General features: G+C 33.0%; 1 protein-coding gene across 4 annotated transcripts in view; it reads right to left on the reverse strand.

Moving 5' to 3' along the window:
- Positions 1 to 24,205, reverse strand: part of LOC106460240 (nephrin-like) — a 139,847-nt gene that overhangs the window by 84,037 nt on the left and 31,605 nt on the right. For all 4 annotated transcript variants that reach the window (XM_022386904.1, XM_022386903.1, XM_022386906.1 and 1 more), the window contains exon 3: positions 1,812 to 2,147. In XM_022386904.1, coding sequence (XP_022242612.1) covers positions 1,812 to 2,147 — 336 coding nt within the window. The remainder of the gene's footprint in view (positions 1 to 1,811; positions 2,148 to 24,205) is intronic.

Below are 24,205 nucleotides of genomic sequence, written 5' to 3' on the forward strand. Positions count from 1 at the left end.
TATATGATGTCAAATAAGCTTTCTCCACAGCCTGGTGGCTCAGCCGTAAACTTATGGGTTTATGACGCTAAAATTGTACTTAACTACAAACAAGCAAAAATCAAATCATTCTCTATGTTTTAGAAGTGAATGATATTTTGTTTAGATTAATAACAAGTATCTTTATATGTAAATGCCAGTTAGTACACAACATTCTCTACATGCCATATATATGTTATAAAACGAAACTAAAAGCTACAAAGATATTTTTTGTTTCTACCTACTATATATGTTGTAAAACAAAAGCTATAAATGTATTTTTGCTATTCAGAACATTTCGAATTGTAAGAAAAACAAAACAACTCAAATGTGATCAAAACACTTAATACTTAAGTGATTGAGGTGTAAGCCTAGATCAACTACAGGAAATTATTAGATTTTAAAGCTCCAGCTGGAACACCTTAAAAATATAGATCTTATAACAAGTTTACATTGGGTGGTCTCACCAAGTGCAATTTTTGACTGAAAACACAAAATCCAAATCCTGATCAAGAAAATTAAAAATACTTCCATGAAAACAGTTATCGAACATTAACGGATTTCTGTGGAGTTTCGATACAGGTTTCCCATTTATATTTAACATAAACATTTTATTGATTCATTGAGCCTAAAAATAAAATTAGTCATCCTCCCGAAATTGTTAATCTTGCTTTCATGCCTTCATGATTATGGTGGGCAGAACAATCTCTGATGACAAGCATGATAAGGACCCTCAGAGACTGCTGCTATCGTAGGATGATATTTTTTTTTTCATCCGTATCTTCACTACAAGCTATAAAAGTTGTCAGAGTCTGTTAAATTAAATTAGTTTAAATTATTATCAGTTGTCTCATATAAACTCTCATACAATAAATGCCCTCTGTTGTAACCTTAGTTCAAGAAATATTTCGCTATTTGCCATATTTTATGAAGACAATAAAATTTAAAAATAATTAAATATTTTGCTTAATTAGATAATTTTGCAAATATTCATACACTTTCGTCATGACAAGCTCTGTTTATTATTGTTTTTACCAAAATATCGTATCTTAGTTTCATCAGAACAATGCCTGCAAAAACAAAAAATATCCTAAATAGGTATAACTATAAAGTAGCAGTAAATTAGTTCAAATACTAAAAAATCATATCATTAATCATTAATTTTGCTATGTACATTGCCATAGCAAGTATTTTTTGAATGGTCAGGCCATTGCCACATTTCCATATCTAGGGGAGTCTGGAGGGCATGCCCCCCAGAAAAGTTTTGAAAATTTAATGCTATATTGAATCTGGAGCCATTTTAACTACAATTACGGCATACATACAACATAATGTATTGAATTAAAAAAAAGCAAGTTTTAATACATAAGTTTCATCTAAACATGCCATGAAAAAGTGGTCAAGCTGAAATACCTGACTGGCTTTACCGCTTCCTACGGCCCTGATGTAGTACGAAAAATTACGAAAGAAGCGGCGAAAAATATGATTTTCTTGATATTTAACAGAACCTCTTCAGTTAGCGTTCGGAATCATGGAAATTAAAATTTGATTTTTATTTGGTTAGTAAGAACGTGATTCGAATCCTGTTAGTTCTCGGTTTTCATTTCTTTTGGTGATATGAGAAGACTTCAAAGGCTAGAGAAAACTGGAATTCGTAAAGAGCGGGAGTTCTAATATAGACCCAAAGATTGTTTATAAACATCACAGATAAAATTCTCAGACACAAAACTAACAGCATAAAACTAACGATTCTTACGTTACACTTTAATAAAGTAATCTTTTCGAGTTCTCACCTATGACGGATAAAGTGCCTGCACTGTTCAAAGTTCTTGCCCAGCGATAGTCTACACGACACCTGTACTTTCCTCCATCCTTCTCCTCGACGGGATCGATTCTCATGATAGCAGGTTGGCTACGGAGATCAAAGAAAGCTCGGCTGCCAAGAATGTCTGACGAAAAATGTTTGGCATCCATGAGATTTCCGTTCCTGGCGTCAACACTGTATATCGGTGCGTTCACATCTGTCCTGTACCAGAGAACAAGAGACACGGCATCATCGGGTCCTGGCCGACTTACATTACATAGAAGTTCAGCACTGCTTCCAACTATGGCTATAAATTCCGGAAATTCTGTATGACGAAAAAAAAAAGAATAACAAAACAATTAAATATTGGAGTATCTTGCAGTAGTCATGATTAAAAATGTATTGCTCCGTTTTAGAATCACATAAGAATAAATTTACATTTTTTGACTCTATGCAAATCTCCGTTTTTATTGCTATTATATTTTTAAAAAAATATAATTCTCATGATAATAAAGTATGACAATAAAAAGGTATCAGAATAAGAATCATCAAAACTGTCTAATCAAAAATCGCACAGCTTTAAACTTAGAAAGTATGCAGAAACCAGTGAGCTGTTTACTTATGATCTTATGGGTGATTTTTAGAGAGATGTAAAGCAAATGTATCTAAATTCCTTTAAAATTTCCAAATCAGAACAGATTAATGTTTCACCTCCAGCAATGAGTAAAAGTTCGACCAAGAGTTAAAGGGTTTAGAACTAGCCTGGTTCCTCTTAAAGTGTTACACAATGGTAGTTAGCCACCTACAAAAATAAAACAATGAGTGGAGGTAACATATCTCATGAAGGTGCAATCTAACGTATACGATAGTAAAATAATTACGTAGAATCGAATCAGTTTAGTACATCGCATTTTCTAGCTATTTCGACAGATGGAACTGCCTTCTTAATGGATAAAAACTAGGATTATTATTATTTTAATGCTAATTACCAGACTTCAACTTTTATCAGCTGATGAAAATCGGCTCTCGCTAAGGAATAGAAAGGCATAACTAAGCGCTAGTTGCTGACGAAGCAGTATATCCCCTGATATTTATATATGTGGTTTCGCGTTCTTCTCCCGCTTTTCTACATTGTACCTCTTTACCCAGCTCGTGATTCACCGCAATGCCCTATTGAAGAACATATATTAAAAGGGGGTGGGTACGTTTATGAAAAATGGATGTACAGCTTTCAAAGAAAATGATATTTTTTATGCAATTACTTAAAGAAAATAGGTATACTTAAAGAAGTGAACACACACATTTTCAAAATGAATATCGAAGTTCCCATTAGACTAAGTTCTGACGCTGTAGACATTTCGACAAACGCCAAAAAGAAATCCGAATCTCGAATGAAACAGATGCCTTGAAACAGAAAAGTATTCGAAAGTCTAAACAATTCCTAGTCGACATTACGTAAGCAGACCATAAAGAACAAACATGCTTCTAAACCATAACCAGTCAGCGTTAAATAGTCGAATCACAAGAAATAAACAACGTGTTTGGAAGAAGCTTAATTCGTAGCCTAGTAATGACTTTAAAGGAATAACATCATCGTAATACCTTAGTTTTAATTAAGCTAAAAATAAAAATTGATCTGTCTTACTTTAAAGTTTGGTGAATTTGACTATTACTACTGCTAAATATTGAGTACCACTTCCTACTGTATAGCTAAAGTTTCAATAACCAGCCAGCAGCCATAGGTTTTGAATCCAAGGAATCGTTAAACATTGTGTTGCAACCTAATTGTTAGAACGTATAGTGTGGTTTTACCAAGGTGTTACTTATAGAATCAGAATGAAAAGGTACGAAGAACATTAGAATTTAATAAGTAAGAATAAGCAAGGACTTTATTCTGTAGCTACTCTAATGATACACAACTAAGGAAATATCCAGAATGTTAAGGGTTAGAAAAACATAAAATATCAAATTAACTAAATTTGTATAGCGGTATCTACGGAAATAAAACAATAAATTTGTGAGAATAACGTCACAGCTAGATTTAAAATGACATTTTCATTACTGAGAAGTAAAATAGATGGCGTGTGTGGAAATAAAAACGTCCGAATTAGTTAATAACCTATTCTATTTTCAATACGATTATCAATAACCTTTATTCACTTTAGTTTTCATAATAATTTTTCAATAACCTTTTGAATAACAATTACAGTTATGAAGATTATTTTCATTATTGCCTTATTTCGAGGATTTAAGACTGTTCTAAATATTCTAAGGTGGCAGAACCTCGGCAATATTATTGGAATTACGGCCAAAAATGTCGATCACAGCGAGGTTTCACAGGTAATGATTCAATACGATTTCGTTATTATATGTTTTGGTTTTCTGGCTAATTTATTTATAACATTAAGTATTTCAAGTCAGTTTGTGATACCAAATTGTCTTCACTAGTGTTTATATTATTATGTTTTGTCTTTTTTAAAATTATTTTACTTTTATATCAAACTTTCTTAATATATAGTTAAAACAAAAACAAAGATTCGTTTGAAAAAAAAAAAGACATCACAGTATCAGAAAAATAAAAGAGCTTAAACAGGACGGAGATTGAAATGATTTCCACTAATTCCTAGAACTTAACTGAGTTCTAAGTAGTTTAAGCGAACTGGCCTGTCTTGTTTTCATGCTTCGATTGGTAAGGGTTTGTCTCGTTGCTCAGTTACAAAGAACGATGTTCCTTATTGATATTGGTTCTTAATCAAATTTAAATTAGAACTGACAAGTTTTAAAGACCCATTGGCATTATTTGTATATTATAAAATTACCTTTTCCAAGATATGGGAACGTCTCAAAAAGCTCTGAACATGCGCGTAATGAATAGAAAACTTTTTGTTTAAAAAATCTGCTATATTGAAAATTGAATAAATTAAGAACAACTTTAGCTGGTACGTTCTCGCACATTTTCAGATATAATAACCTATTTATCTTATTACTCTTGTGATGTAACAACTTCTTTGACGATTCTGTTCTTGTGTTTACTTGTATAATTCGCCAGTTTCTGATGAAGTTCGTGTGCTCCGTAAATTTATCTTATTTCAAGAATCGGTCCTTGTATTTACTTGTCTTGTACTATATATATCATTGCCACTTCGAATTCAGAGGAAAAACAAGAAATACAAATGGTAAAAAGTCAAGCTATAGAGTCATACGGTTATGACAGTGAAGGCAACAGGGTCCATAAAAATCATGATGGATGGGATGGAGAAATAAATGATTTTCTTCCAAGTCCCTAGTAATATAGCGATGTGTTGAGCATACAATTTCATTACCATTCTGTAAATATCACGATATTTTAAAAAAATTTTAGAATATATTTCGCTCTTCATACCTAGAATAATAGACCATCTACCTGTTGTTATACACCACAGAAGTTAATAAGCAGCTTTGCTAGTACTGAATTTATCTGGATCTTTTATGTTTTCAAATATATTATCTATGATTCAGCAGAGTCGTTTGAAGGTTTGTTTGTTTGTTTGTTTTGAATTAGCGCAAAGCTACACGATGGCTATCCTTAATTTAGCAGTGAAAGACTAGAGGGAAGGCAGCTAGTCATTACCACCCACCGCCAACTCTTGGGCTACTTTTTTACCAACGAGTAGTGTGATTGACCGTCACATTATAACGCACCCAAGGCTGAACGGGCGAGCATGTTTGATGTGACGGGGATTCGAACCTGTGACCCTCATATCACGAGTCGAGCACCCTAACCACCTGGCCATGCCGGGCCCTTCGTTTGAAGGAAACAGGCGTGCTGTACTGTCAAAAAATACGACTTTCGTGACTTTCGAATATGTTTGGTGGGACAGGGATTCGAACCCGCAGATTGCGAGTCGACTGCCATAACCACCTGGCCATGCCGGGCCCACAAAACAGTTCGAATATACACGAAACGCCTTCAGATATATACAATTGCTTATTTGTAGTTAAGCACAAAGCTACACAATGAGCTATCTGTGCTCTGCCCATAACGGGTGTCGAAACGCGGATTCTAGTGTTGTAAGTCCGCAGACATACCTATGTGCTACTGGGGGGGAGGGCGAAACATTAAAATGAAAACATCAAACAAATAATATAAAGCGTATTTATCCAAATATAACATTTGCACACGAAAACAAATTATTCATTTTTAAGCATTAATATAAACATGATTGAGGAAGATTTCAACCCTAACGTATATTGTAAATCCCATCAACACGACAAGTACACATAATGGATATCACCCGCTAGATACAACAGAAAATTTAGAATCTTGCGTGTATCTACAATATAGACTTATAATTATACATGAAAAACAGTTTACATAAAAAATAAAGCTTATTTCTGAAATTTTTGAAATTAAAACTGCCATTTTCTAAAACGACAAATTAGAAACATTACATATACGTAAAAGGAAATTTCAAAATAATAACCACCAAAATATGCACGAAAATGTAACTAATAAAAAAAAAAGTCACTGTAATAGGAGTCTTACCAACGTGTGGATATATTACATAATATACTATGAAAACTTGAGACAAGTTTAAAACTAATTTAACAACAAAGTTTTATTTGTCCAGAAACAAAGTAAAAGTAATATGGAGTTATTAAAGATAGTTTGCACATATCCCTACAATCATGTAATTATTTATAAATGTTTACAAACAATGTGATTGTTTCTACATAGGTGAAACTGGATGCAACTTAAACAGTATAATTAAGGAACACATCAGGTTCCTCCACTTCTTTTCAGACACATTCACGAACATTGTACACGTAACCAACTGCAGTTTGAAGAAAACAATCCCAAAATTACACAGGGAAAGTAACTTAAACCAGAGGGAATCCTCAATAGCCGCGGCACTTGATATTATATTAGGCAGGATTCGAGTAAATTAGTCTACGAGGCTTTTTTTTTTCCTTTTTATTAGCTATATTTTTGTGCGCCAGCAATACCAAGCGTATTCATTACTCATCAGGATCTTTACCAGCCTACTCTTAAACTGAAATTGTTTTAGGTATTATTAGAGACCTTGGTCTTGGTCAAATAAATTAATCGAAAGGGTTTGACCTCCCGAGTTCAAAACTGTAATCAGATCTCAAATCGGTCAATAGATGACGGAACTATGATATAAAAGTTTGTACTTGAAGATAAAACAAAACTCAGAGCCATTCTACGAGCCGCTATGCCGTGACTAAAAATAAACGAAAATTAAAAAGCATTGATAGTAGAATAATAAAATTGAAAGCAAAGTATAACGTTGGTGTTAGTTTTATTTATTTTGAAACTTTGTGCACGTTGGGTAAGGTTTTATTTTATTTAAGTGGTTGTTTTCATTTTAATGTTTGTAACTGGAGGTGATCGAAATGTTATATGTACCATAATTGTATTCCCTATGTAAACATTATATAGATTTTAGTAATTATCGACAGAAATATATTGTTTTAACATTATTGTTTAAGTATCGATAAAACGAATAATACATATATTAAATGACGATCGAGTGTTTATTGTAAAGCGCAAATCTATACAATGGGATATCTGCGCTATGTTCAGTGCGGACTCAACACCAAATTTTAGCGTTTCAGTCCTTCGAGCTCACTGCTGAGCCAGTAGAGAACAAGTCTTAAAATATACAATATACAGCATTAAACTAAAAGGAGAGAAACTTGAAATCACAAGTTGTGTATTTTTGTCACTCTTTCGTAATATTAACTGGATTTAATATCAGCACGTCATGAAACGGATCAGCCAGGTGGCAGTCGAAGTTGGGTTGACTTCTATTGAAAGACACAAGCGTTAGATAGTATGGCTTCTAAATAAATTATTCATATCAGAAGAATTATAAACACACCCAAACATATATGTAACAACCCCGTACTTTACAAGTAAACAGACTAGGAGATGTAACTATGAACAACTGTTAAACGTCTGTAGACGAGACACCCGTCTACGAATTTCAGGAATCATACTTATAATTATATTATAATCCACTTTCATATACTTCTACGCATACCGATTAATCACATTCTTGTTCGAGAGGCTAAGCATTAGCATATAATCATGTTTCAAATGATAAAATTCAAAACAGTAGAGCTTATGACAATTAATGACAATACAAGAAAGCTATAATGTATCTAATCATGTTTCAGTTGGATCTCACGTTTCTCACATAACAATACTCCAACAGTGTATGTAGCAAAATTCTTGTCAGAGCTCATGTTTATGATATCATCATACTCCAACAGTATCGGCATACACACGTTCTAAGCCGGAGCTTATGTTCACCTTATCATAATACTCCAACAGGAAGAGAGTTGTATCAAACGACTCATATCAAATGTCAGTGACAGATACTAATCATCAGAAATAAGGTTAAGTGATTTGAAATGATACCTGTATAAAACATATATTTACAATTAAAAGGATACAACGTTGAAACCATTACACGATAAATAGTTATTAAAAGCATGAATTGGCCGAAAAAACAACTCTACTTATATTTCGGTACCTATAACACCATCTTCAGGAGTAACAGTAAAAGCATGGTTAGAACTTGTACACCCACATAGTCATTTACTTACCAATATGCCCCCCCCCCAGTGGCACAGCGGTATGTCTGCGGACTTACAACGCTAGAATCCGGGTTTCGATACACGTGGTGGACAGAGCACAGATAACCAATTACAAACAAACAAACCAATTTACCAATAACGCCATCTAGGCTTAAACTACCCAGAGTTACAAAACATCTGTCTAGTACTTTATTATTTCTCGACCTGGACCAGCTTCCTTGTTTATATGATAACTGTTTTTCTTCCTATTTCAATAGTTTTTTGATATTTCTTTCAATTTTAAACTCTACCTGTTTTTTTATGAACTTAGTGTTACTTCAGTCTATAACACCAGATGTCCCCACCACATATTCTGTTAATACCGATTCATTTACTTTGTATTTTTCTACCGGTTAAGGTTTGAGACATAGTGCTGACATTATTTCCTCAAACTACAAATCCCTATTGTGACTCTCCTAAATATTACAACTCTTAGACATGGAATCAAAATAGGGATTTGTAGTTTGAGGAAATAATGTCAACACTATGTCTCAAACGTTAAGCTTATTTATTTATCTTTTTTACGATTAAATTTTTACTTTAAGCCACATATCTTTTTAGAAGATCCCTATTCTCCCTTTTTAAATTAACAATTTTTAATAATCTTGTTTCTTTAGTTTTTTTATGTTCATCATGAACATGAATATGTATAATAGCAATACTGTCCTATTTGACACATTCTAGTTTAATGAAATACATAGTTGGTGTATGATGCTCTCTTGGTAAACAATGTCAATATTTGGACTGGCTTCATACAGATTGGATGACTATTGCTCCTGATACCATTGCCACGATGTTATCAATAATAATAGTACTGTATCTATGATCACTATGATGCAGGGTGATCAACATACTACATGTTATGTATATGCTTGTAAAAGATATATATTACTACTACATTTATACACTGTAGTTACATGGGGAGTCTATAAGCACTGGATTGGAAGGACTACTGAGCTATAAAAGTATGATGCATGTACTAGATTCTGTCACCGTATGTGTTTTATACATGCATGCATATGCAATGCATGTTGGCGGCTAATATTTATTTCTATCTATATATACATGCAGGTTTTATAGTTTAAGTTGTAAAGCCGCATATATAGATATCTATATGAATTTTTCAAGTTGCATAGATGCATGCATACATATTCAAGGTAAATATAAGACAGTGTGTCATAATATAATAGAATATGTATAAAAATAAAATCTATGTATGCATACATATTCAAGGTAAATATAAGACAGTGTGTCATAATATAATAGAATATGTATAGAAATAAAATCTATGTATGCATACATATTCAAGGTAAACATAAGATAGTGTGTCATAATATAATAGAATATGTATAAAAATAAGCATTTTTAACATTTCTTATAGCTGTTATATTTTCTCCTACCTTTTCCTCTCCACTGGCCATAGTAAGGCCGGTCACGGTTTTGCTGCAGCTGGCCAGATTTCCTCTTAGAGTGATATTATGCAAAATATACAATGTCGAAAACGTTTTAATTAACAGTTATGAATTGATTATATTAATATACCTTTCCACCCTCCATTTCTGATGGAGTTTGGGTCGTGGCACTTTTACGACCCTCTTTCACTGTGACGACCCTCAACTCCGGTGGGCCATCGCTGCTGCATACATTTTATGAAACTACGTATTTTCTAAATGAAATATATAACTACAAAGTTTCTGCCTTTCTTTTGCCTAGAATCGCCATCATTTTCGCCATTTCCTGCTTGCACGATTTTTGTTACTTCTTATAGTCATCTTCAAGGATGGCTACTCTGTCTGCAGTATCTATAACATTCGCAACCACACAGTGTTGGCTATAATTCAATACTTACCATCAGCCATCACCTTGATTGTTGATCCGATGCTCAAACTGAGCTTAGTGCTATCTTTTAAATGACGGCTTAAAGATTTATGTTGTGAGAGACAGCCTAGACGTTTGCATAACGTTTTAGAAAGTTGGGTAACGTGAGCGAAATCGATCATGCAGTGGTAAAATAAAATAAAATATGATCCTGTCAGTAGCGTCAAGTCCGAAAAGGTTGGAACCATATACATAAACAAATGATGTGCGAGATGTTGTAACAATAAGTTAATAATCGTTATGGTATTCATGCCTGCCTTATAAACTCTGCACGCAGCTACATACGTATGTATGTAGTAGATTATGAGGCTCCATATAAACCACAGACAATATTAAAACTATTAGGTGTCAACGGTTATACAGCCGCTATTATTTGCTAGGTAGTCAAATAAACTTAAAAACTACCCTACATAATGCGCAATACGTTAAGTAATATTGCCGAAGTTTTATTACAGTACTTACAGCCATTTTTTTTTACTGTAGGCTGTCGAAAAATATTAAATAATAATAAAGAAGAATAAATGGGCGATCACTAGTATGAACCACTACCGTGGTTTTTGGCTACTTTTTATTTAAAAGTATTTGTTAAGTAAATTTATAATAATGCGATAAAGATTTCGTAATTTCCCCGCTAATTACTCAATGACGAAAACATGAACATTTTTAAATAACAGGGACTTCTTCCCACAACATGATGTAATTAGTTGGTAACGAGCATCACGAAAAACAAGAGCACTAAGTGATTACAACAATGTCACCGCAATTTGTTGAAAACTGTTATAACAATTATGTTGTTTTAACGTTATTTATCTCAGTGTTTCTTGAGTTAAAGAGAGAACTTCAGCTCTTCCTATGTGCAAGTTTGTTGCTAAACGTCAGTGAAAGTAACTTCCCTTTCAATTCTCAACATCTCTTCCACAAATCTAGAGCTGACAAAGCGTGATACTTCAAAACAAGATCCTCTACAGATTGCTATTAAGAAAGTAGTTGTTCATATTGTCTGAGAAAAATGAAACTAAATTACGAAAGTATCTCAATTTTCTTGATTAGTGCTGTATATTCTACTCGTTGTACTGAATTAAATTTGTTATGGTAATACAAACAACTGATAAACGTGAATAGAATGTTGCAAAAGAAGAAAAAAACTTGCTGCACTTCCTGCATGGAAAATATCGCTATATAAAACATATTTCGTGTAGTATCATAACCATTAGGTCGATCCTTATTTGCCTCAGGACTTAAAATTACAATTTAAGTCGCTCCAGTGGGCACAGCGTAAATAGCCCATTATCCAGCTTTGGGTTTAACAATGACCAATCACAAGAACAACAAAATAGTTTCTATTATGAACAATGTTAACAAAAGTAAACATTACAAAATACGCAGGAAAATCAAATGTTCACTGTAGTTAAGATCAGTTAAACATGATTATAAACTCAAATGTGTATTCTCAAAAATGTTCGTTTGATTATATAAAATGTTAAAAGCCAGACGGTATAAACTTTTATTACAATCTAGTTGACGGAAAATTGTCTTCAAAATGTTCTATTAGAAAAACAAATATCGATAGCACCGCTTCTGTGTTACAACTCTCTCTTTTATGGTATTCGTATAGTGTTCAGCAAACCGTTTCGACAGAGGACACTAAACTCGATAACGTGAACAAGAAACTAACCCAGTTGTAATGTTCTTCCAGGCATTGAACTATACTCACTTCCTATCTAAACACTGGAACATTCACTGAATAAATAACCATATAATTCTTTGATTTTTTCGAGAGAAAAAAAGAACATTCTATAAGTTCTCCGTTATCACTGATTACAGTATACACTTGAACACGACGCTGTTTGTTTTTCTGTTGATCCAGCATGCATCACTATAACTTTTATAGAATAGAACAGCAGGCTTTTCTTTTGCCTTATCAAGATTCGTTATCGCCGGAAGTGAGTAGAAAATGTTAAAAATAAGCCACGTGTCAAACATGTTCATTAATGCATCATGTGAAACTTAAGTTCAATCAACTATTATGAATTCATTAACGTACGATGGAGTGGTATACAGTCCAGAGGGAATGGGTCATTATTCCCATCCGCCCGTAACATTGAAACTGGGGCTCAGTATACCAGCTCCTATATGCTGTTTACGCATGGGGTGGATTTATCTAACTGAATAGTAAGTTAAAATGACATATTTTTTAAATATCAGATAGATCGAAAAGTTCAAAAATCCAGACGACCACGCAAAAGTTAAGGAATATTCTGGAGGGATTCACATACTTTTCAGCATTGACTGTTTTATAAATGAATATGGGAATTTCGGAGAGTTCAACTCAAAATTCACTCATTCATATATTTTTTCAAAGGTCACAAAGCACAAGAACTGATTTATTCACTTCTCCACAAGCACCTAATTTGGATCATTACTACTTTTCATGCAACATTGCTCGTTAACTTATTGCTCTACTTGTTACAAACACGCAACGTAATTAGTTATTTCTTTGCTCTACCTGTTACAAACATGCAACATAAGTCCTTATTTCTTTGCTTTACCTGTTACAAACATGCAACATAAGTCCTTATTTCTTTGCTTTACATGTAGCAGACAGCATTATTCGTTATCTCACTGCTTTGCATGTAACATGCAATATGATTCGTTATCATACTGCTCTACTTGTAACGTGCAGCATGAGTCATTATCTTACTGCTCTACATGGAACATGGTTCGTTATCTTATTGCTTTACATGAAACTTGTACACACTGCATGGAAGATAATACGTTATCATGAAACTCTACGTGCTACATGCAACATGATTAGTTATTTTTATTGCTCCACATCCAACATGATTCACCTTACTGCTCTACATATATCATGGCTCGTTACCTTAATGATCTACATATTACAAATAAGACGACTCATTATTTTACTTTAATGCATGCAACATGCAACGTGGTTCGTCATCTTACATCTCTACATGTAATATGGCTCGTTATTTTATTGCTCTGCATGTTATATGTCTTATTATCTTAATGCTCTACACGATAAACGCCAGACTATTTGTTATATTTCTGTTTACATGTCACATTATTCTTTATGTTATTGCTGTACACGCTACACGAACATGTTTCGTTATGTTATTGCTCTATATCTTATACGTGCAAAATAGTTCATTACTTTAATGCTCAACACACACAATGGCTCATTCTCCTACTGCTCTGCATGCTACATGCAACACGATTTGTTATCTTACTGCTATACATGCAAAATGATTCGTTATCTTAATGCTTTACATAGCATTATCTTAATGCTCTACACGTCATATGCAGCATCAACTAACAGGTTCGTTTTGTGAATTGCATGTAACACAATATGAAAAACATTTTAGTCTCACACACGAAACATGCACTTAAACATTCGCCGTTTGGTTTCGCAAATACAACCTCAACAAAAACCATCGTTGGTTTATAAGTCGCATTAAACATGAACTGGGAAAGTTACATAAAAAGTATGAGAATATATACGTAATGGTCACATAAAGGTCTTCTCTGATAACTGATCTTTGTTGCTTACAACACACTTCCTCACTATCGCTCTTCGTCAATCTTGTCGAACCAATAGTGAAACGTTTCATTTTGTGGGTTCGCACGTTTACCACAGACAATTCTATCAACTTCAAAACAAAGTGTGCACCAGAAGTCGTGCTCATCGACTAAAACAGAATAGGAATAACAAAAGACCGAGGCAAATATTCCACTGTTTTACAGCTCTAGGAAGTTTTAACGCATCGAGAATGTTAATTACGAAATATTATCATCATCATTATTAACCTTATGCACTTCGTCAACAAAATGCTCTTTGAATAAATATACTTATATTTCTGGGAACAATTAGAGACCAATTAACAGAACCAAGACAATTAAGGCGCTGACTAATTATGCTACTATATATATATCTGGTCAGATCCTCTCGGTAGGAAAGGATCGGTTACCGTTTACATCCTGAAATGTTTTAATTTCAGATAAGTTTAATTTGAAAATATACTGTGTAACAGTTTTAATCCAAAATAATGTCCTTATTACATTATTCATTATGCTTCAGGTAGAAGTTTTATCGATTGCAACATAGACTATTACAGAGCAAGGCATCCAGGCATATACGTATATTTACAGGATGAGGTTGGAGAGTGTGTAACAGATAATCATTAATATTCTTCTTCGGTAACTCGAGGCAAGACGACTTTGTTCGTTACATATGCAGGTGAATAGGGACTTTTAGCTAACATTTAATACGACAATTAACCTAAAAGTACTTGTATTAAAGTTGGGGCGACTGAATATCAATCGTTGTCGTGGTTGGTAGACTATACGATATAAGTTTAAGTATTAATATATATGCATAATTAGTTACTAATTATTAACCAATTTTATCCTGTGTTTCGGTTGCCAATCTGCTATCGTCTTCTGGAAAGTCCTGAACATGTTTACTTCTATAGTTGGTAGTGGACAGATATTCTTGATAGACGTCGATTGGGGTTCCTTCATTCAGAACTCAAATCAACAAACTAAAGGAAGACAACAGAAGCCTTCTACATCTACCTAATGGATAACTATCAGATTTTTTTACACTGTCTACTGTGAGCTGATAAAACATTCATTCAACATAACATAGAAGTAATCAAAACCTGGATACCCCCTTTAAAAACATCCAACTAGTTGGTTGAATCAAATTGTAATGTAGTAAATCCTAGTCGATTGGATAACGAAACGGACTTCCTTCAAAAAGACCCAGGATCAAATCTCAGACACTATATCAACATAGAAACAGTCTTCCTCAGGATTTCCAGGAAGACGGCAGCAGATTAGCTGCCGGAGTGTACGATAAAACTAGTTAGTAATTAGTATCTAGTTATATGTATATTTTAAAAACTTTCTAATTCATAATTAATTAATTAATAATTAAGTATATGTTATATAAGTTACGATAGACAACGCTAAACAAAATAACCTGGAAAGTATAAGTACTCTGAAGTGTTGTATCTAAAAGTTACGAAGTTTTCCCAAAATTCTATGGTAATCTTAGTAAAACCTCCAAATATATAACCAATCTGGTTCTTTTACACAGTCTATTGTGGGGTGTTTCGCGAAATGTTGAACTAGTTGGGTTACTTTACGCAGTCTACTATGAGGTATTTCATGAAACATGAAATCAGTCGGATTCTTTTACACAGTCTACTTGTGGTATTTCGTGAAACATATAACCAGTAGTTTTTTAACAGACAACTGGGAGGTATTTTATATAACCGAATTTTTATAATATGTATTAAGAGCTGTTTCATGGAACACCTAACCAATCTAACTTCATGTGTTTCACGACCTAATGGTATGAAAACAGTTTATATTTGACAGACATGTGATAATCATTCAAGGGACTTTTTAGGTCTGCATATGTTATATAGGAGGCAAATGAATGGAACTTTCATGACATTTCCACCAGTATATTCCTTCAGTGATATAATGCGAGTATGACTTGTTACGAAGTTCATATGAAAGAAATTCTCTGTGGGGGGGGGGGGGGGGGTCGGCTGTGAACTTCTCGTGGGTGTTCAAACGAGCTTCATTGAAGACTCCAAGCGTAGCTGAAAGAAGTTCGATATGTTAGAATGAATGTTCCGATGTCACAAGGGTTAAATCTTGGAATGTTAAATGTTCTAATAGAACTGGCGATAAATATAAGGATAAAACTGGTGTAAAATGGAAGTACTAGCTTTACTGACTGAAGAAAAACAGAAATAAAATAAAGCAGATCAAGCTTCTACTATAGCTTGGGTAAGCAAATTGAAGCAGAAGCTTATCAAATGTTCGTTCGTTCCATACACAATAACATAAGTTGATTGATTCATATTCACATGACAATGACAGTAATTGATTTGTAGTCGTTTGCAGTTTCTTCTATAGGACAAATGAGATATTCTGGTGACATAGTATGAGATATCTATAATTACAAGAACCAGTTTGCCTCCGCTAGATATGCAGAATATAAGAACCACTTTAACCGAGTTGCATCCTTCCCCCAAACGCTTCTTTATCAAAAGCCAGTGATCAATTTCTTTCTTCGGTAAAACTTCTGGATCTATAAAATGACTCAAACTGTTCGATCGTTCTGAAAACACAAACATTGCTTATAAAGCATTCATTGGCTGTTTAAATTTTTCGTTTGCATATAAACTGGAATTATGATAGAAAACAGAAACAGATTCTGTACATTTACAACAGTGTTTCACTCCTTCGTATCACAACTTTATAAGTGCAGAAATCAAAGTTTTCTACAAAATTGTTCAACTTTTTATTTGCGTTCGCGGGATTACTACAATCACATCGAGTACCTATAAAAATAAGTTGTTTTTGTAATTCAGTTGTGCACCAGGTATTTAAATTAAATAACTATAAATATACTACATGAAATCTAACAGTTTTGAGGAAAACACAGAAGTTCACAAAGCCTGGGCTTTACAACTAGTCAGGCAGAAGAGCACAAAGCCTACCCTTTACACTTAGTCAGAGGGATGGCACAAGAGCCGAACATTACACTTAGACAGACAGATGACTAGAAGATCTGCCTTTTACAAGTAATTAAATTTAGGCTAATACCTGAGCTTTACACTAGTTAGACAGAAGATCGCAAAACTGAAATTTACACTTAGTCAGGCAGAAAGCCACAAAGCCTATTCTTTACACTTAGTCAGATAGAAGGCATAATATCTGAACTTTATACTTATTTAAACAAAAGAACTACAAGACTTAGTGAGGCAGAAAGTCACAAGAGCTGAACTTTACATTTAGTCATATAGAAGGCCATAAGGCCTACTTTTTACACTTAATCATATGCAAGGCATAATTGCTACACGACTTAGTCAAACAGAAGGTCACAAGAACTGAACTTTCCACTTTGTCATATTAACATGAAACAAAGGATGACCAAATATATTGAAAATTTCGAACACATGGTAATATAAAACATGAAGCACAAGCATTTTGTGATAACACAAGTACTGTTCTTGACTTCTAATAAAGATACCATTACAATTAACATACCTAGTATCAAGCTATTCCATTAGGTGCGATTCGATGCTGCTAAATTAATTATATTGATGCCCAAACATTTAAGACTCTAAGAAACTTAGAGAGGCAGTTAAGCAGTCAGAAGGAAACAAGTATAGAAACTTTGTTATTCAGTTCGTACTTTTGTTTGTTTGTAGGTTAAGCACAATGCTACACAATGGACTATCTATTTTTTCCCACATCGGGTATCGAAACCCGATTTTTAACGTTATATGTCCGTATACATACTGCTGAGGCACAATTTGTGAAGATTCAAAATAAGTAATAATTATGCTGCAATATTAACGAAAACGAAATTTGATATCCGTTACTGTTATTTTCATTTTTAAAACAGTAATAGTTCTCCTAGTGGGTTAACAGTAAGCTTACGGTTTCACAACGCTATAATTCAGGGTTCGATTCCCGTAGTGAACAAAGAGTAGATAGCCCATTATGTAGCTTTGCGCTAAAATTATATATTTATGTTATTATTAATATTATTCAAGAAATACAAGGGTCATTACAACTAGGCCTATTTATCATTAAAATTATATTCTGATCCAAGAGTTGAGCTTTTGTATAAGCTCCTGCACTGTTGTGTTATCAGTAAAAAGGAGGCATAAAAAAGTAATTCATTGGTACTAAAGATTCATTTCAAGGCACAAACTTCATGAAGTATTAGTATTCATATTTTTTGTTTCTTAGAAATTATTAAAGAGCTAAATATCTTTTCATTAGATCAAAACCTACCTATCACATTTTAATTTATTTTAAATTCACCAGGGAAAATGCTTAATACCAATTTTTATACACTTTTTCTTGTATATTGCTGATATTTGCTTTTCTAAAAAGTGTAATTTATGTTTAATGCATTTCAAAGATTTTTTTTTACATAGCGGGTATTAAGGTATCAAGAGGTGTTATTTAATCAAACTTTGAACCTTGTATCTGAGGTGAGGAAGGATTATGACGTAAAATCCTTTTTTTTTAATGTTTTCTATTTTATTTTCAGGCAGATATCACCTCATCATACAACTTTACTGGTATTTGGTGAAAAATAGAAATGGGTTTTAACTGCCACAAAATGATTAGATAATACTGCTGTAATGTGAGGGACAAAAACAAAATCAGTTGATAACAATTCTTTATGTTTGGCTATACGTATTAAAATGAAAATGGAATTATATAAACTAAGTTATTGAAGAAGAAGAAGGCTATGACAGAATATTACAGTGCTTAACCACACAGCGTTTTAGGTGATTGATGACCTAGTCAGTTCAGTATTCGTCTCCTATGAAGACAAGCCATGTTTGATACTCTGTAGGCTAATGTTATAAGTCACAAATTCGTGAATCAATATCTTTATCAGTCAGTATTGTAAATAATTATTAAAACTTACAAGTGATACACAAACATGAGTGACAAACAATGAGTAATTGCGACTAAATAGTTCAATTTATCATTAGCACTATTACAAAAATTTGAAAGAAAAGCGAATAAGTAATACAATGCTCTAATAATTATTTAATAATGATGTTTAATAATAATAATGATATTCATATTAATTCAACATAATACAATCAAGTAACATCTCGCGAAGCTTAAAGCTAATTCCGCAGGAAATTTACTATTTGAAATTAAATCAAATTACATTTGATCATTTAATACTCATAAAATACAACAATGTTATGATATACTATGCACATGTACTCCATGTACACATGTCAACAGATTTACAACGCTAAAATCAGGGTCCAATTCCCCTCTGTAGACACAGTAGATAGCCCGATGTGTCTTTGTTGTAAGAAAAACACAAAGTTTGAATGTTTTGTAATTGTACATCCCAGTTCATAACATTATTAACAAGTTTTTTATCAATTTTTTAACATTACTATATGTTTTAATATCTAATAAATTTCTTGAAATTGTATTAAATAAACTTGGTACTTGATAAATTAATATATTTTTTTTTCCATTTAGTTTTACCTGTATTTAGTTAAGTATGGTTTAAGTGCAGATATTTCAAAATATCATTAAAATCCCTTTGCATATTATACATCGTTAAAGTAAGGTTATGATCATTTATTACTAAGTCAATGTCATCTACATACATATAAATAAAGCAATTTAAAGGAATACTTGCTATCTCATTTATATATATTAAAAAAGAGGGCCTAAAATAGAACCTTGTGGTACACCAGATGTGAGTATTCTATAATTACTCACAATATTTCTGATTTTAGTACAAATTATTTTTTATATATAATTTTAAAACCAATATAGCATCTTACCTCTTATTCCTAAATTTTGCAATTTATAAATTAACAAGTTATGGTCTTTTGTATCGAAGGCCTTAGAGAGATACATAAAAAGTACATTAACAATCTTGCCTTTATCCAAAGATTTGTTAACTTCTTCTGAATAACCTTCCAATAGCATAATTGTATTTTTACCTTTTTTATAACCATATTGTCTTGGTGATATAATTTTTCATTTATACAAATATTTTTGTACAATATTAGTAAGATATCTTTCTATAATTGTCGCCATTTTTATAGATATGTCTTATCATAAATATTTAACAGGTGGTTAGGGCGCTCAACTCGCAATCTGCGGGTCGCGGGTTCGAACCCCCGTCCCACCAAACATAATCGCCCTTTCAGCCGTGAGGGGCGTTATAATGTGACGGTCAGTCCCACTATTCGTTAGTAAAAGAGTAGTCCAAGAGTTGGCGGTGGGTGGTGATGACTAGCTGCCTTCCCTCTAGTCTTACACTGCTAAATTAGGGATGGCTAGTGCAGATAGCCCTCGTGTAGCTTTGCGCGAAATTCAAAACAAACAAACAAACAAACGAAGGGCGATACGATGCTCCAGAAAACGAAATCATTTTTATTTGTAGCTATCAAAGCAAGATACTAATACGAAAGAGAACAAGCTATTAACCCGGACACAGTTTCACAAAAACTTCTGAAAGCCTTTCTTAAGTCAGTGCAAAGATGAAACTTAAGTATTTCGTAAGATATTTCCTCAGTTGTTTCATAAATCTACATAAATATTATCTTGAGAAGGACGACTTAAGAAGTATCTTAAGAGTACAATGTATTGGGAGCATATGGATTGTTTAAGTCAAATGAGATAGTTACTTATGTTGACTAACAAAATATCGCAATGTTTTAATAATCATGCTTTTTTTTTTAATTTTCATAATGGTAACGTATCCTTCTTATAAAAGTCATAGAATATTTTTAAAGCCGTGAGAGTCTTGTCTAATAGTGGTCTCTTTTCCCCGTTCTTTTTTTTCTGTCAGAAAAGTATGTTACTTGTTAAATTATTTCATTATTTCATTAAACTATTTTCATGTATCGATGTAATTTATGTTAAATGAAAATTATTATTCTATGCAATTATAGAAGGTGACCATATTTAATTCTATTTTAAAACACCTATTTTCTTGTCGCAAAGTTAAGAAATAAATTAAAATAAGGTTGTTCAAATACGAAACCTTTCGTAAAATCGGAGGAAAGAGATATTTCCTTAATTGTGTCTTAAAAACGACCTCTTTTTAATACATGCATTCATGAAATTGACTGCTGGTCAAAGTCATACAATAGTGGTGTTAAAAAACTGTTACTTAGTACTTTAGATGAATGGATCCAATCTTGCCACAATACGTGATGAAAGTAAACAAATTATGGTGGTGTTTTTATATTTCTACTCAAATAATTTTTTTACATTTACTCAGCATTGAATAACATTTTCACTACCGCAAATGTGGATGAGCTGGCAAACAGATAGGAATAATTTCGTATTCATAATTAAAGTACACCACGAAAAGATACAAGATAAAAAAAACTGAAACATATTTTATTTGATAAGAAAAAGCTTTCGGTTTTTCTCATATCAGTTTTTTTTCTGGTTACATATTGCCTATTTTACACATTCAAGTTATTACAGATGTCGCGATAAACAGATTACCAATATTATCTTAACCAAATTGAGTACAATTCTTTAATTGTATTTTTTTTTTCAAATAACGCAGCTTAGTGTACAAGCCGTGCACAGAACAACGTTGTCAAGAAAACGGTGGGTATATTTTCTCGAAGTATTTATGTGACAAAGACATTTTTTTTTTGCCAAACAGGACAGCAATACCCTACTTTTAAGTAGACTTCCATAATCGTGCTGATTAAAAAAACAGCGAAAAAATTAATAAAAAATATCACCAAGCGTTTAGTTACTAACTAATACTTCAGATATACATACATGTATATAAGTTAAACATATCTCACTGTTACTTGATATAACATTATACCTAGTCATACAACACCAGCTAATCATATTTTTATAACCAAGAGGCTTATCCATTAAATGTCGCAATCTTAATGAAATTTAGGAAACTCTTAAGTGAGTACTAACTCCTGTTTTTCGAGGGTTTTAATTAACCTATAAAGTACGAGTATAATCCTGAAGTCACATTGCAAATAGTTCCTTAACAGTGATGCCACTGTGATTAATTTTATGATTCATATGATGATAAATTCTTTCGAATATTACCTCAACACAGGAGTCTGTACTTAAATATTGTTACATTACTGAAAACTAATATATTAAAGATATAATAGTAAACAGGAGTCACAAATATTTTTTTAACACAGAATTTAAACCTCAAATGCCGCTACGTCACTGAAACGTAGCTTATTGATGATGTGATAGTAAATTGTGAACACAATGGTTACTCGACCCAGGAGTTAACCCTCGAATATTTTTAATCGACTTAATAACGAACAAGACTTCCATCAAGAAGATCCAGTATGGAATTCTAGACACTATCAACACAGGAATACTCCTCCTTTGGACTTCCTTGGTGACGGCAGCAGATTAGCAAGCGAAACGTTGGATCAAAGTAGTTAATATCTAGTTATATATATATAACTACCAATTAGCAATTAGATTTGGGTGATCGTGTACGCTACTAACCATGACAACGATTTATGTCTAATCTCTACAACCTTGCTGTATGTATTACATTTACTGGTTGATTGCCCCTAACAAAGATATGTTTTTTTCTTGACATTTAATACCATAGAAAACCCACATTCTTTTTAACAAGGGAAACTTATTGACTGTTTACAACAGGCGTCTGTCCTTTGTGAATCATTGAATAATAGAAAGTTCCATGATGCTCTGTTCTATTAAAATCTGATCACGTTGAGTAGAAAATGTAATAGACCTCCTAGCGGAATGAACATCGCGAAGATTTGATTTTATTTGATGACAACGAACAACGGAGCTCTAAACGACAATAATAATGCCTCTGTAGCTGAATTTGATTTTGAATTTTAATTCTTCACTTTAAACCAACAGAAATGCTGACAATGGAAGTTTCCATTCTTTAATATAGTAACGTAATTCCTGCAAAACATTTTAATCCCCGTTGCTATTGTTTTCAGAAAGCCAAGTGCGCGGTATTTCAGACTTTTAAGAATTTAGAGGTTTATATGGAAACATAACTATACATACATATATATATATTGTAACGTGAAATATGAAGGTGTGATTCGACACCTTTTGTTAATTATGTCAGGGTCTGACTACCGATCGAAGCACACGTTAACCTAAGCTATGGAACACTCGTGTGTTTTAATTGTGGTGGATGGCAAAACGAAACAAAAACAAATAGGGACGTAAATTCGATGACGAGGAACCCACTTTGAGACTAATAATGGTTGGAGACGACTTGAATGGGTAATGAAGAAAAACTTTAATATAAGTTTAACATAACAGCAAATATACAACGTTTCGACAAGGTTTTGTCATCATCAGGTACAAGTAATTTACACTGACACGTGACCAGATACTGTTGCAAAACTTGGAAGAGGTATCTTGGCACCCCGGGGTGTTGGTTTAGAGTAGGGTTGTTGGTTCAATTAAGAGGGATTCCTTGATTTTTCGTTTGTTTATGTTGGGTTTTTTGTTTAAAATGACTGTGTTTTTAATAGATATACTATGATTTTTTGAGTTGCAATGATGAAAAACATGGGACGGTTTTTTATTGTGTTCTGTCAATCTGGAAGTCCCGCCAGTGAAGCTTGCAATATTGCACTCAACCTCTACATTAATGACCCCAACAAGTTAATGCACATCCCCAGCACGCTTTTTGCTTCTCTCTTAGAATTTACAACGACTAAAACCAACTTCATTTTCAACAACGAACATTTCCTTCAAATAGATGGTTTAAGTATGGGCAATTCTGTTTTGCCCGTTCTTGCCAATATATTTATGACCCAGATCGAAACACAAGCCATACATTCTGCGCTTCATCCCCCACTATACTGGTATATATATGTCGATGACACTTTTGCTGGTTTCACTTCTACAGATCATACACTAACTTTCTTTAAACACATAAATTCCATTCATCCCAACATCAAATTTACCATAGAACACGAAAACAATAAACAGTTATCTTTTCTTAACCTCAAAATTATTAGATCAAACACACATTTTAAAACCAAAACTCATCGCAAAAACATACGCACTGGCCTCTACAACCCCTGGAATTCCACAACACACAAAAATCAATACACTTAAAAACCTCATAAACACAGCCACAAGACTGTTCAACGGACTACATAAATGAAGAAATTAACCACATAAAGCATTCCTTCATTCACACCAATAAATTTCCACCAGTTATTGTTGAAAACTCTCCAAAATTCCCCACAACAAAACTCAACTCACGAAAAAATTAGATACTAACAAACA

The sequence above is a fragment of the Limulus polyphemus genome, unplaced genomic scaffold, assembly GCF_000517525.1.
Source record: "Limulus polyphemus unplaced genomic scaffold, Limulus_polyphemus-2.1.2 Scaffold733, whole genome shotgun sequence".
Classification (NCBI taxonomy): domain Eukaryota; kingdom Metazoa; phylum Arthropoda; class Merostomata; order Xiphosura; family Limulidae; genus Limulus; species Limulus polyphemus.